Source organism: Acanthaster planci, linkage group LG11 (genome assembly GCF_054643075.1).
Source record: "Acanthaster planci isolate LZ-2023a linkage group LG11, COTS_SCS, whole genome shotgun sequence".
Classification (NCBI taxonomy): Eukaryota; Metazoa; Echinodermata; class Asteroidea; order Valvatida; family Acanthasteridae; genus Acanthaster; species Acanthaster planci.
The window spans coordinates 16,516,355-16,528,468 of record NC_141787.1 but is presented as its reverse complement, the minus strand read 5'-3'; the positions used below and the strand labels follow the sequence as shown (position 1 = coordinate 16,528,468).

Sequence of the window (12,114 nt, the reverse complement as noted above, 5' to 3'; positions counted from 1 at the left end):
GCTAATGACCAATATTCTTCTACTTATTAACCAAATTCTTCCCCCCATTCTCACCTACAGGAGGAACCTTCATTTCTGATTGGTATGTCATTTTGATTTTTCAAATTTTCCACCTTTTTTTAGAATCCTTAACAAGAGCACAATGAAGAAAGGATGATACAGAATAATTTCAAATTGAAGAAATATCCACATGGGATGCAGGGAACAGATAACATGACCAACTCCTTGCTGGAAGGTCTGCATGTACCTTGGTAGTTAGATTACAGTAGGTGTGAACATCCTGACGAACACTGTCATAACTATAAGACGCCGAGGCCTCAAGAAACCAGGCAAAGACTAAAACTACAAATTTCAGTCATAGTAAGAACTATGGTTGTGAAACAATTGTCAAAGGCTACAAAAGAAAAAAAGTTTTCTATCAAAAAAAGGTTGTTTCATCTTTCAAGAAGACTGTGTAATCTTTTACAAAGATAGACAACTTCTCCCCCCCAAAAAACATTACTTGAAAATGTAACAAATTAACAAATACCGAAAGAGTGATCCAACAAACAAACAAACAAACAAACATACAAAAGTACCGGTGCATGTACTAAAAAACTAAACAGGTAAATTCATTGGAATGAATACATCAATGATTTGTTTTAAAGATAAATCTTACATGAAAGAGGGGACAGTTGAAAACAAACCGGTCGCAGCAAATCATCTTGCAGGTTATTACTCTCCAAGCTTCAAAGAATCAAGGGATGGGAGACAAATCCCATTGTGTCAGATGAAAGTCCTCCGATGAAGACAACGATAATCTTTAATCCTCTTAAGAGATGACAAAGTCTCACGGGTGGAGAGAGGCCAAAGCCTTCCTTCATCAAATCCTCAACGATAGATAAAAATCCTCATCCTTCTGTGAAAGGCACATTTCATGGAGAAGGTATTAGTATGGCCAATGCTGCAGAGGAGTTGAATCTTGTCTTGATCTTCATACAAAGACAACCTCAGTACAGCATCAATTTCAAGATGACAAGAATGTTTCACAAAGTCCCAAATCCTTTGATTACAAGAAACACTACTTCCTTGTGGATACTTAAGAGCTTAATGCTGCAACAGAGCGGGTAGGGAGCTCCCATCGCACGGAATACTCTTTCACCTGAGAGAAACCATCAAAGGCCCCGGATTGGTGCCTGATCAAACGGTGACTCATAGACTGTGGCCATAAGGTAGGGTTTGCATCTCCAAGATGCAGTGGGAAGTGAACGCAACACCTGTGAATGCCAACCACGGTAGCTTCCCTGCAATCCAAGGAGGGCTAGCGTGCAATCCTTGGTGCAGGAGCTAGATGCTGTCTTGAAGCACAGTGGGACAATAATGAGAGAGTATGTGAGCACGTCTTCAGGACTGAGATGGAAAAAGCCACACCTTGAGATGAAATATGCTCCTAGAGTAGGATGCTAATATCGGACAAGTATGCATGGAGCTGGGTATGAGTCATAGATACACATATTTAAGGGGTGCTAACTGCTAAATATCAATCACAAACTCTTGACAAACAGGAGCTAAAATGTTTTATGACAGCATGACAGAAAATAAGCACAAAAGTGAAACACCAAAAATTCCAACTTAGGAAAAGAATCTAAGTCCAATTTTGATTTTCCAATGAAAAATATTACTATGAAATTTATTTTTGCAATCAAAATTAGATTATTGACGTGTGCAAGGTTTATGCTTTTTAATAAACAAGTCTCCGAACTTCTTCTGTCACTTCAATTTTCAGAAAATTGTTTTGAATTCCATACTTTATTAATAAAAATGTAAAAACCATATGGCACATCAAAATAGTAAAGTGAATTCTTTGTTCCAACTGTTTCCAACTTTTATGACATAAGATTGCATGTATTTCCAACGGTCGGTCAAGAACAACTTTTTGTTTTATTGTCACTTTACGGCTTCCTTTGTGATGGACTGCAACAGAGTTTTACCCATGAGGAGAATTTCATCTTGATCTTGGCCAAACAAGCAATCTCAGCATGCATCCTGAGGATGACCTACTGAGTTCACACAGCGAGCACATGTCTGTCACGTCCTCAAACATTCACAGACATGTCCCCGGTGGTGAGATGTCTCTCCTTGACCCTGACACCCATGGATTTCCTCCTCAAGTTTGAGGTTGAACATTTTTAGGATAATGTAGAAAACAGCAGGATGCTTTTCAGGTTACTGGTACATGTTGAATTTCAGTTTGGGCTTTTAGATCTTAATGTAACAATATGGAAAGGCAAACCAAAATTAATAGCAAGACCATCTTGACACGGAAATTTCATTCAAGGCTTTATGGTTATAACATGCACATATTTGAATCATTCAAAATGGAATGTCTGCCTAGTCTTTTGGCAGACATTTCCATAATTCATATCAGTGTTGTATCCGAGACCTTGATGTCTGAGACCAAGACCGAGACCAAGGCATACGAGACTAAGACCGAGACCTACTCCTTCAAGACCAAGACCAGGACTTCGAGACCGAGACTTTTGCAGGTTGAGACCGAGACCACGACATCTGAGACCGAGACCAAGCATAAACCAATGTTTAGTTTTACCAAAAGGTAAATAGGGATAATCATATGGCAGCACAATTAAGTACAAAAGAAATAAAATGAGAACATTAGCATAAACTCACACACACAAATAGGTCAAATATTTGTTAAAGAATGTTTCAGTTCTTTTATCAGCGATACTGCTTTACTCTTACCCTGGTCTGGTCATTTTCAACACGAGTGTCCCAAATGATATGATGTGAACTTTAACACAAATATTCTTAGACTGCTTTTTTGTAAGCAAAAAAACAAATATCCAAAAAAGACGTAGGCCTACTGTAACGAAACTACTAAAACAACACGTACCACATACAAGACGGAATGAAAGCACTTTCACACGTGCACACAATTCATAGCGTGCACACAAACAGACTGGTTCCCGTCCTGGCCCTATGTTCAGCAGGAGACTACGTAGGGAACGGGAACCAGTCTACTGTGCGAATCCCACTACTCACAACCTCATCTCCATGGTGTCAAGCAGCATGGCTACTCTGGATTGGAAATAAGTTACAACTTAGGACAAGGTTGCATCATGCTGCATTGACAAGTCTTCATTCCAGTATCGATTTCATTGTTTACTGCAAAAAATCTGAACATTACTGTGTTGTATTTATATCAGTGGCTCAAGATTTGACTCGAGCGGAGGTAATTTTGCCTTTTGCAACCGCATGCATGCGTGGTAGCTAGATGCACATTTTGTTACGGTCTCAACGGTCTCGAGGGGGGAGACCCGAGACTATGGCATCCGAGACCAAGACCGAGTGCTATCGAGACCAGCCCTCCCAAGACCAAGACTTTGACAGGGCGAGACCGCAAAAAAGGTCTCGAGACCGAGACCAGGTCTCATGACCTACAACACTGATTCATCTTCCAAATGAAAAACGGTATCTTCATTCAGAAAACAGGATACATGCGCAGACAGTAACAAAGTAAACAAATCAAAAGTCAATCAACAGATGTCATAAAAATATATACAACAAATAAGGCGACAATAATTCTGTACTTTCTAATTATAGAAACGAATCAAAACAAAACACAAAGTTGGTAAATAAAAGGCAGGCAACAAACCTTGTGCACTGGAATGTTCTTCTGGTAACCCATGCCGATGGCTAGCACTACTTCACCTCCAACACATTCATGTTCAACATGTCAAGAGTACAGAAACCCTGTCACTTCCTTCACAGTCCCCAAGACACTGTCTCCAGAAAATCCTCTTTGGATAAAAAGGGACTCGGGAGACTTGTTTACAAGGTGAGTAGACCTTCTTTCAACATGACTCACATAAACTGGTGATTAACAAACCAATTATTCCTAACCACAGACCTGTAGAGCCCAGAGTTTCCTTAATCCTAGCCCCAGCATTTCACAGCATCCTGTTTATTACATCCCCCCCACTCACTCTTGCATCCTGCAACTTCATAAAGGACTGATCACCTGCTCTGAAAAATTCTGACTGTTCTGGACACTTCTTGTGTGACTACAATCTCTCTGATGTCAAGGTTTGATTCAAAACTCTGAGATTCTAAGAAAATTTCTGGTAGGAACATTGTCCCTGCATGACCGGCATTCCCGGCAGTATTACAATATGTATGACTCATCATAAAGCCATGGACATGCACTCCTACACACTGGCCATGTCCAGACAAAAGAGGGCGCTGCTCATAACAACAGAATTCAGGAAATAAAGTGGGCAATCAAGGCTTCAATTCAGGGAAATTAAGCTTATTATACTCTTTTGTCATTAAATTCTTGATTCAGGTGCCAATATGTAGCTGCCATGAATGAACATTCCCAATTTTGTGGGCTTGCAATGTATACAAATTACCGGTATTTCTGCAAACAAAATGCAGTGATATCATTTAAATTGCATTTATCACTGAAAGACCACTGACAGACATTGAAAGTAAGATTAACTCTGTGAGCGGACCAACTTTTAATCTCCTGCCATAAGCGCATGCAAACATTTTCTTCTTTTTCTCAAACAGATAGAAGTGAAGAAAAAGACAAACTTGATCCACGGAGTTGAAGAATTTCCTCTGAACCAGACAAGATGTATCATTTCCTTTGGATACATATCCAAAAAACACCACAAAGTGCATTACAACTTAAGAACTAGCAACATCCTGGAGAAGTTAAATCAATACTTGAGAGGGTGAACTCTGTTTGACAAACTGTTCCAGGGTCTCTGGAGAGCCTATTTCATCCCTGAGGAAGCCAGTGTTTACCGTGTCCTAGTTCACTTTAATTCAATATTCCACCGACATGTACATGTATTCCTCAGCTGCCTCAAATGGGCCGAGGATTAACTTTGTGCACGCACATGTCTTACCAGTCAATTACTGTGCAAATTGTATACAACTCTCAGTCTGAAATTCAACAAATGTAGTCCAAAGTACGATTCTGTTGTGTAAAGGATGAAGAAATATCTTTCTAAAATGCATCTGGGAAGAAGCATGTTTAAATAAAAGACGGGGTAGAAATTTCACAGGTGAAACTATGCTTTTATAAGTAGGAGAGGGGTAAATGTATAAATATGAACCATGAATTTGTTGAAAATTTCTGGTAATCCTTCAACGAAGTCATCATATATTCCCTGGCCTGATTTTTAAAAAATGATCAAGTTGATCTGTTTTACAATCCTGCAAACATTACAGGTACAATGGTCCCCTTTCCAATCAGCCAGGGTTATGGCCTACATGTTAGGTCACGGGTGCTACGGTGACAACTACAAGGGGTGTAGGAAAAGGAAGGGGATGGATGAGGGTCTTAGGGTCCCTTGGCAATAGAGGCCGGGGCACAGGCTGGGGTGAGTAAGACTTGTTGAGTTATGGTGATATAACGCATGTGTGCTGGTGCGTCAGGAAAAATTAGGCAAGAAAATATGATAGTAGGGGTGTGTTTGTGGGTGGGACCGTGACGGGGTAAGAGCTGGGGGTTGGGGAGGAATGAAGGAGGGGAGGTGGTAGGCTCCAATTTCACTCTGATCTACACACCCGGGACATTTTAAAATTTGTCTTAAATGGTGTTAACCCTTACAGCTATGAACTGAACTCACAGCAGCTGTGGACGGCATAGTCATTAACAACGTGGTGATTAATCTTGCTTGCCATGCAGATGCATGGTCAATAACTGGGCAACTTCGGCCAATTTTCTACACGTTGACCACTGTTTGTGTTTGTCCAGGTAACCTTTGCATATCCCGAGTACCTAGCAGAATTGACCAGTTGATGATCAAACTTTGCTTTCGATGCGCCAAGTTGGGGGTTAATGAATGCATGAAATCCAGAAACGGAAGGATTAAAAAAAAAAATGCAATTACAGTACATTGGGCAATCTGTAAAAACTTGTCTCACTGTCGGAAAAGCCTTTCACATTTTGAGAAGTAAAAATAAATCCCGTAGGATGAGAAAAAGTGTGAAGAGAATCTCCCATTCTTAAATAAATTTCAAATGCAACGCACTTCGGTTGCATGCTCCGAGCCTGTTAAAATAGTCATCAACTTTCACTTCACAGAATCCATCACGTTTGAAGCCAAAACAACATATACCAGTTCCCTAATTTAGTTTTTAACACAATATGTGGCAAATGGCTTCTATCAGTGCACAACCAAATAATAAATTGAGACATGGAGGTATTTTGTCTTTTTTAAATCAAAACTTGAAAATTGGTTATGATTACATGTTCTTGGAACACTAAGTCCCGCTGGCACTGATGTTATGACTACAGAAAAATTTGCAAATTTTTTCAAACCGTAGAGCGATATTTCCTCTTGACGCATTGAGGAACAATCTAAGCCAACCCTGTTAGCATGCTTGCCCCATTAGAGTCTTCTCTGAATTTGGTTGCAAAAATAAATACAGTGAGCATGCCCACCATGCCAACAAATCGTTCATCGAGTGTACAGTAAACACAGGCCCTAATCAAACACCCATTGGTCATGAGACATTCACCCCAACCTGCTTTCCAGTGAACTAAATCTTGCAGATACTGTACCACAACAAAGACACCCGTAGTTTACTTTAGACAGTAAGCCTATTGGAGTGAATGCACGATTAAAAATGTTCGTCCTGAAATCTGTGGAGCCATGAACTTGATTTGAACTCTGGTCTTGAATGCAGGTTATCTACGACCACAAAGGTTATTGGTAAACTCTCCAGTCTGTCTGACGATTTCATCTACTGCTGGATTCATAGAGATGCACACCTTCACTTTGATTCCCTCAAGATTATTACCAAACCGCAGTCTTTCATCGTACTAGTTTCGCATTTCAACCATGAATTACAACAGGGTTCAAGAGAGTCTGCTGAATTTGGATGTTTGCATACCGGTATTTCTTCAAATGCTTCAGGGAACAATACCATCAATAACAAGTTTTCTGAAAGAATATCGATTCAACACACCTCTCCTGTTATCATCAACACCTCCTTGGTTTTACATGATGATCTACAAAGACTTCAAATGAGCATGAAACAGAGATCACCTATTCATCTGATGTCTTGAAATGAATTTTGGGGGGCACTTTTTCTTGACGACAAGAATCCATCAAGTTCCACCATCCCATTCCTTATGCAATCCCTCAAAATGTCTCAGCACGAGGTTTGCATTTAGTACAGTTAAAAACATGCTTACATGTGCGTGTCCTCAACAAATTTACATGTCCATCTCACGTATCATGCATAGAAGTGAACGAAACAGATGTGCATCTTTGTCAAACAATTCAGCAGCTGTGCAGGGTAATTAACAAAACGCAGTGTGGCCTAGCAAGTGTGCAGAACAAACCAGACTACTGCCAGCACTGATCAGACCAACTAGGCCATACGAAATTAAATTCCTCTCCCGACATGCTGGTAGTCATTTGCATGAATGATTTCCCTCCGGCCTCCGAGTTCGGAGAAAATGAACAACGGAGTGTCTCAGTCGAGGTGCGAATGTTATACATTGACTAGGATGACATGTGCTATCACAATCAGTAACTACCGGTATGAATACAACCCAAACTTATCAGTATGCAAACAAAACCAAATACAAAAACAGGTGTCTCCCCTTTGTTGCCAAGAACAGTTCTGAATAGGAGGTGCTTTCTTGAAGCTTTATCAACCCTCTGTTTGTAATGCAATAAATTTTTTGAGAATTTCTAGATGAAATTTTCAACAATCAGGTAAAAAGCTGGCTTTCATTTGAAAGACCAAGTTAGCACTCCTATAAAAAGGAAGACTGGTGTAAACCTAATCCTAGTCAATGGCAGAAGCTAAACAGAATGTAAATTTGAAGTCAGACGTTTGAAGTCAGATGTACTTTTTATTTGACAGGTGTTTAAAAGAAATTCAGTTTCCTCATGAATAATAGTTTAGGGAAGTTAAAAAAAAATTACAACACATATTTCTCATTGATTTCCCATACCATCGCCAATGCATCAGAAAATTCCCCAACTTACATGGAAGTTGGTCTTTAGTATGTACAGCATTATGCATTTCTGTTCATTGATTACATATTTCTGCAAATAGCCACACATACAATGTCATTTCTTTGCCATTTTTCTCAAGCAAGGTACAACAGTTTCCCATTCCAGCATTGATGAGTCAACAAAAAACCTCATGGGAAATTCCAAATCTCACAGTGAAGCTAACCCTGGTAATTGTCAGTTTTTCCAACGAATGCATGATGTATGACTGCTTTCAACCACTAAGAGCCTCAAACTGCCTTTCCAACAAGAAAAAAGTGACAAAATCTGAAACCTTCCATGAAACCCCGGCATGCCCAGGCAGGAAACTCTACATTCTCTACATGACTGCAAAGTTCAAGGCTAATGGTAACACACTTGGGATTAACTATCTACTGCATTGACATGTGACTGTTTCCCAAGTTGCCCAACCAGATACAAATTAGTTACACTACATGTACTTGACCACGGTTAAACAAACACAAACCAGACAGGTTTTTTCCTCCCAAAGTTCCTAGGTGAATCACCTAAACCTCAGGGGATTTAAAACAAAAACTACAAGAGCACCTACTCTCCAAGTTGAAAGACGGAGTTGATAAATATTGTGAAGGGTTTACACAGGCTTGTTTTGTACAAGTCAAGTTGTCCTTTGAGGTTAACTCAAGTTAACCTTTCAAAAAATTTCAAAAGTCATTCAATTTATCATTGCTCACTTGTTTCCCTGACACGAATGTTACAAATTATTAGCAGCAGCACAAAATGGAGCCTTTGTGAAGCCAAGAAAAATTAACATTTTAAGCCTTTTTAGAGACGACTTTTATCCATGATTTCATTTATCCAATCATTTCTTTTCTTCATGAATAACAGCTATTGACAGAAACACTCAGCAACTTACCGATAACTTTGATTGTTGGCCCGTCGCATCAGTGGTCATCTGGATCCCACCACTGGGGGCACTCTTTCGCCGCGCTCGACCAACGCCATCTTGGCTGACGTCTGCAGAAACAGAAGAAAGAAAAGACAGAACAGTTGAGCAAGACGTAGAATTGATGGGCAAAGGAACGTAGTTTATTCACATTCGTGCAAACAGGTCCAAGAAATGATCTTGCAATGTGCATTTCTTAATGGTTTTTTTAAATGTTGAAAACTCTAAGAATTCATTTTAGTCACAAACAGTCATGAAAGAGACATGATAAGATACAGTATTCTTATAACAAACAAGAAAAACACTTGTTTCTCTTCAAAGCCTTGATCTGGATGTCCTTGTTCCTCATCTAGAAATGAGAGACAACGACACTGCACAGCATCATCATATTACATCTGCTCTTCAGCCTTGATCCTAGTCAACCTCTCTCACAGCTGCCCACATCAGGCCCCATTACATACAGTGACCTGATCAGCACTGGTCAAGCACTGAGTGAGGATTATGCATGCAGTGGTCAATCATCAACGGTCTGGTCAATAGGCAATTTGCTGCCAACCTTGCAGCATCATTCATGACCAGTCTTTGTCCATGTCTGTCGTCTATGATCCATGTCAATCATAATCAGAGTCAAAGAAATTGTGTCTGACTTGCCCATAAAAAATAACACAGCTCCATCCCAAAACTAGCATTGCTGCTGCAGATCTTGACCGTTCCAGACAAAGTACATGGACATATTCCAACAACTGAAATATAATCTACCCCGTACACACAGGATGAACATATGCATGCTATAACTACTACAAAAAATTAACAAACAAATAAATAAACAAATCTTAAAAAATTAATTCACATCTTTATATTACATTTATGTACCCAAAACGATGTTATAAGATAAACATTTCCCATTTGAAGGAAATCAGGATCACCATACACACAGCTCCTCCCAGAATAATGATGCAGACAAAATAATTTTTAATGACTATTCACCTACCTTCTTCAGGGATATCTTTCAATTTGGGGGCATTGCTACGAAGCTGAATACCATAGATACCGGCCAGAATTTGAAATGCGCTACCCCACATTCCTGTATGGAAACTCATGGTGGAAAAACGTTCCCAAAATCTGTCTCGCTGCTCGTAGAATATCCAATCCAAATACAATAAAACCTCAGAATGCACGGTGCCTTAACCAAGACTTCATTTCCAAGGTTTCACATGCAAAGTTCACGCGAGAAGTAAAATATCCTCCTTAATTCTTCCTGGTCTAAGATGTAGCATTAAGTCTGCATCGGGTGAAATGATTCCCTTCAGTAGGCTGCCAATGCGAATTGTGCGAGTGTACATGTATATACCAACATCAACAGCAATGTAAGTGCCTGTAGAAATCTACAGGCTGGGTTTACAATACGTGGCATGTGAGGGTCAATGGGCTTTGCAACGAACAATCAGAAGCAGTCCCGTTGTGATTGTGCATGTACTGTGCCAACAAAAACAAGACGGGTTGCCTATTCTGCTGCGCCGCACGATGTCCAGTTGATATTGGGGATGGCATGGTCTCTCGTCACGTTTTTCACACGGTATGGTTGTACAGCATCTATCTTCGTCAGCAGTGGCTCAATCATTCAGCTAGTGGACGATCAAAGATGGGTGTGTCCACCGTTAACCCACCGGCACAATCGCCGACCAGGCAGCAAATGATATACCTTCATAACACAACCATCCACCACCACTCATTAAAATTGAAATGGATCTTTGCGACAGACTTGGATCACTCCGGGGGTCTCTCATCAACCAATAGCCGGCTTCCGCTACTGATCCTGACACTACTAGAATTGCTAATATCCCGCAGATAAAAAAAAGCCATATTCACCCTCGTTCGTTAGATATTTACAATCTTATCTGATCCATTAACGAGATGAAATGTTGCTTCACATTCATGCTTTTCATAACTCCACCAGACCCTTATCTGAATATATATATGTATCTATTAGACATAATGCAATTAACGAAGTGGTCACTCTAGGTGAAATGAATATTTAAAGTGCTCATCATATATTGATTTTCAAGGCTTACTTTCTCAAATATGCAAAATACGCTTTGCAGAGCTCCGAGTACACGCAGAATGTCTGTTAACAACATGACATCATCCCAAAGGCATCTGTAAAGAAACACAGTGCTAAGGCAGGCAGACACATTTCAGTATTGTGCATTTCAACAATGACCACTTATTCTCACGGTACAAGCGCTTCGTAGCGTCACTGTTCAAAGACTATGACAATACACATGCGTGTATTATTAGTACATGATAAACATGTAACGTCTCCACAGATTATTGTGTGACCTCTATCAGCATTTAACAGAGGTTGACAAGCAAAATAAAGACCAAAAAATTGGCAATCAAGCTGAACATTTTGCTCACTCAGACATTTGGAACTGTTTCCAGGTTGTATTTTGAGTTTAACTGGAAAAAACTTTCTGCAAAAGGATACCAATTTTCAATGTATGACAAATGTCGTAGATGCATGATTACAAGGTCAATGATCAATAAACACGTCCTGCATAACACCAAATAAATTGTTCATTATTCCTGCTAAATGCTTTCTGATTTTTCTGGGCTTTTAACTTTTTTAACAATAAAAACAGATTTGTCCAATTGAACAGATAAACAAAACACACATTCATTATCTTATAAATATAAATCTTAGGTGAGAACTATACAATTAGGAGTCTTGATGTCTAATTACAGCTAGCATGTATGACCATCTGGTTTGCTATTAGTCCAGGTTTAAAGTTTGAATGAATTAATTCTGAGCCTCATGTACATGTATGTAGGTGTGTTTGCATCTTACAGCAGGTAGACAGCAATTAATTAACAAGCTGAACCTATAGGCACCTATGTTAAGTATGAGGTTGGTTGTGACAATTAAGCTGAAACCAAGCTAAATCAACCTGGCAATAGTAAGCTTATACATGACCTTTGCAAAGTTCTTCACAGTTTTATCTAGATAAGACTTTCAAACAGTGCAAATACACTGGAAGGAACAAAACCTAACATTTCTAAAAATACCAGCTGACATGTTATTCCAATTTTATGCAAATCAATTATGCAGTCTTTGAAAACTTACTGGTACAGTGGCACAATTGAAATTGCTCAGTCAATGAATGC

At 39.5% G+C, this 12,114-nt stretch overlaps 1 protein-coding gene across 13 annotated transcripts in view; it reads right to left on the bottom strand.

Annotated features, from left to right (window-relative positions):
• LOC110976411 (uncharacterized) overlaps positions 1-12,114 on the bottom strand; it is a 100,247-nt gene that overhangs the window by 19,249 nt on the left and 68,884 nt on the right. For 10 of the 13 annotated variants that reach the window (XR_002597826.2, XM_022229647.2, XM_087143647.1 and 7 more), the window contains one exon: positions 8,920-9,020. Coding sequence is in view for 12 of the 13 variants with exons in the window: in XM_022229647.2 (XP_022085339.2) it covers positions 8,920-9,020 (101 nt within the window). In the remaining variant the exon portion in view is untranslated. Of the gene's footprint in view, positions 1-658; positions 819-3,652; positions 4,051-8,919; positions 9,021-9,940; positions 10,654-12,114 lie in introns of those variants that run through there. The other 3 variants (XM_022229651.2, XM_022229658.2, XM_022229655.2) reach the window with 3 other exon arrangements.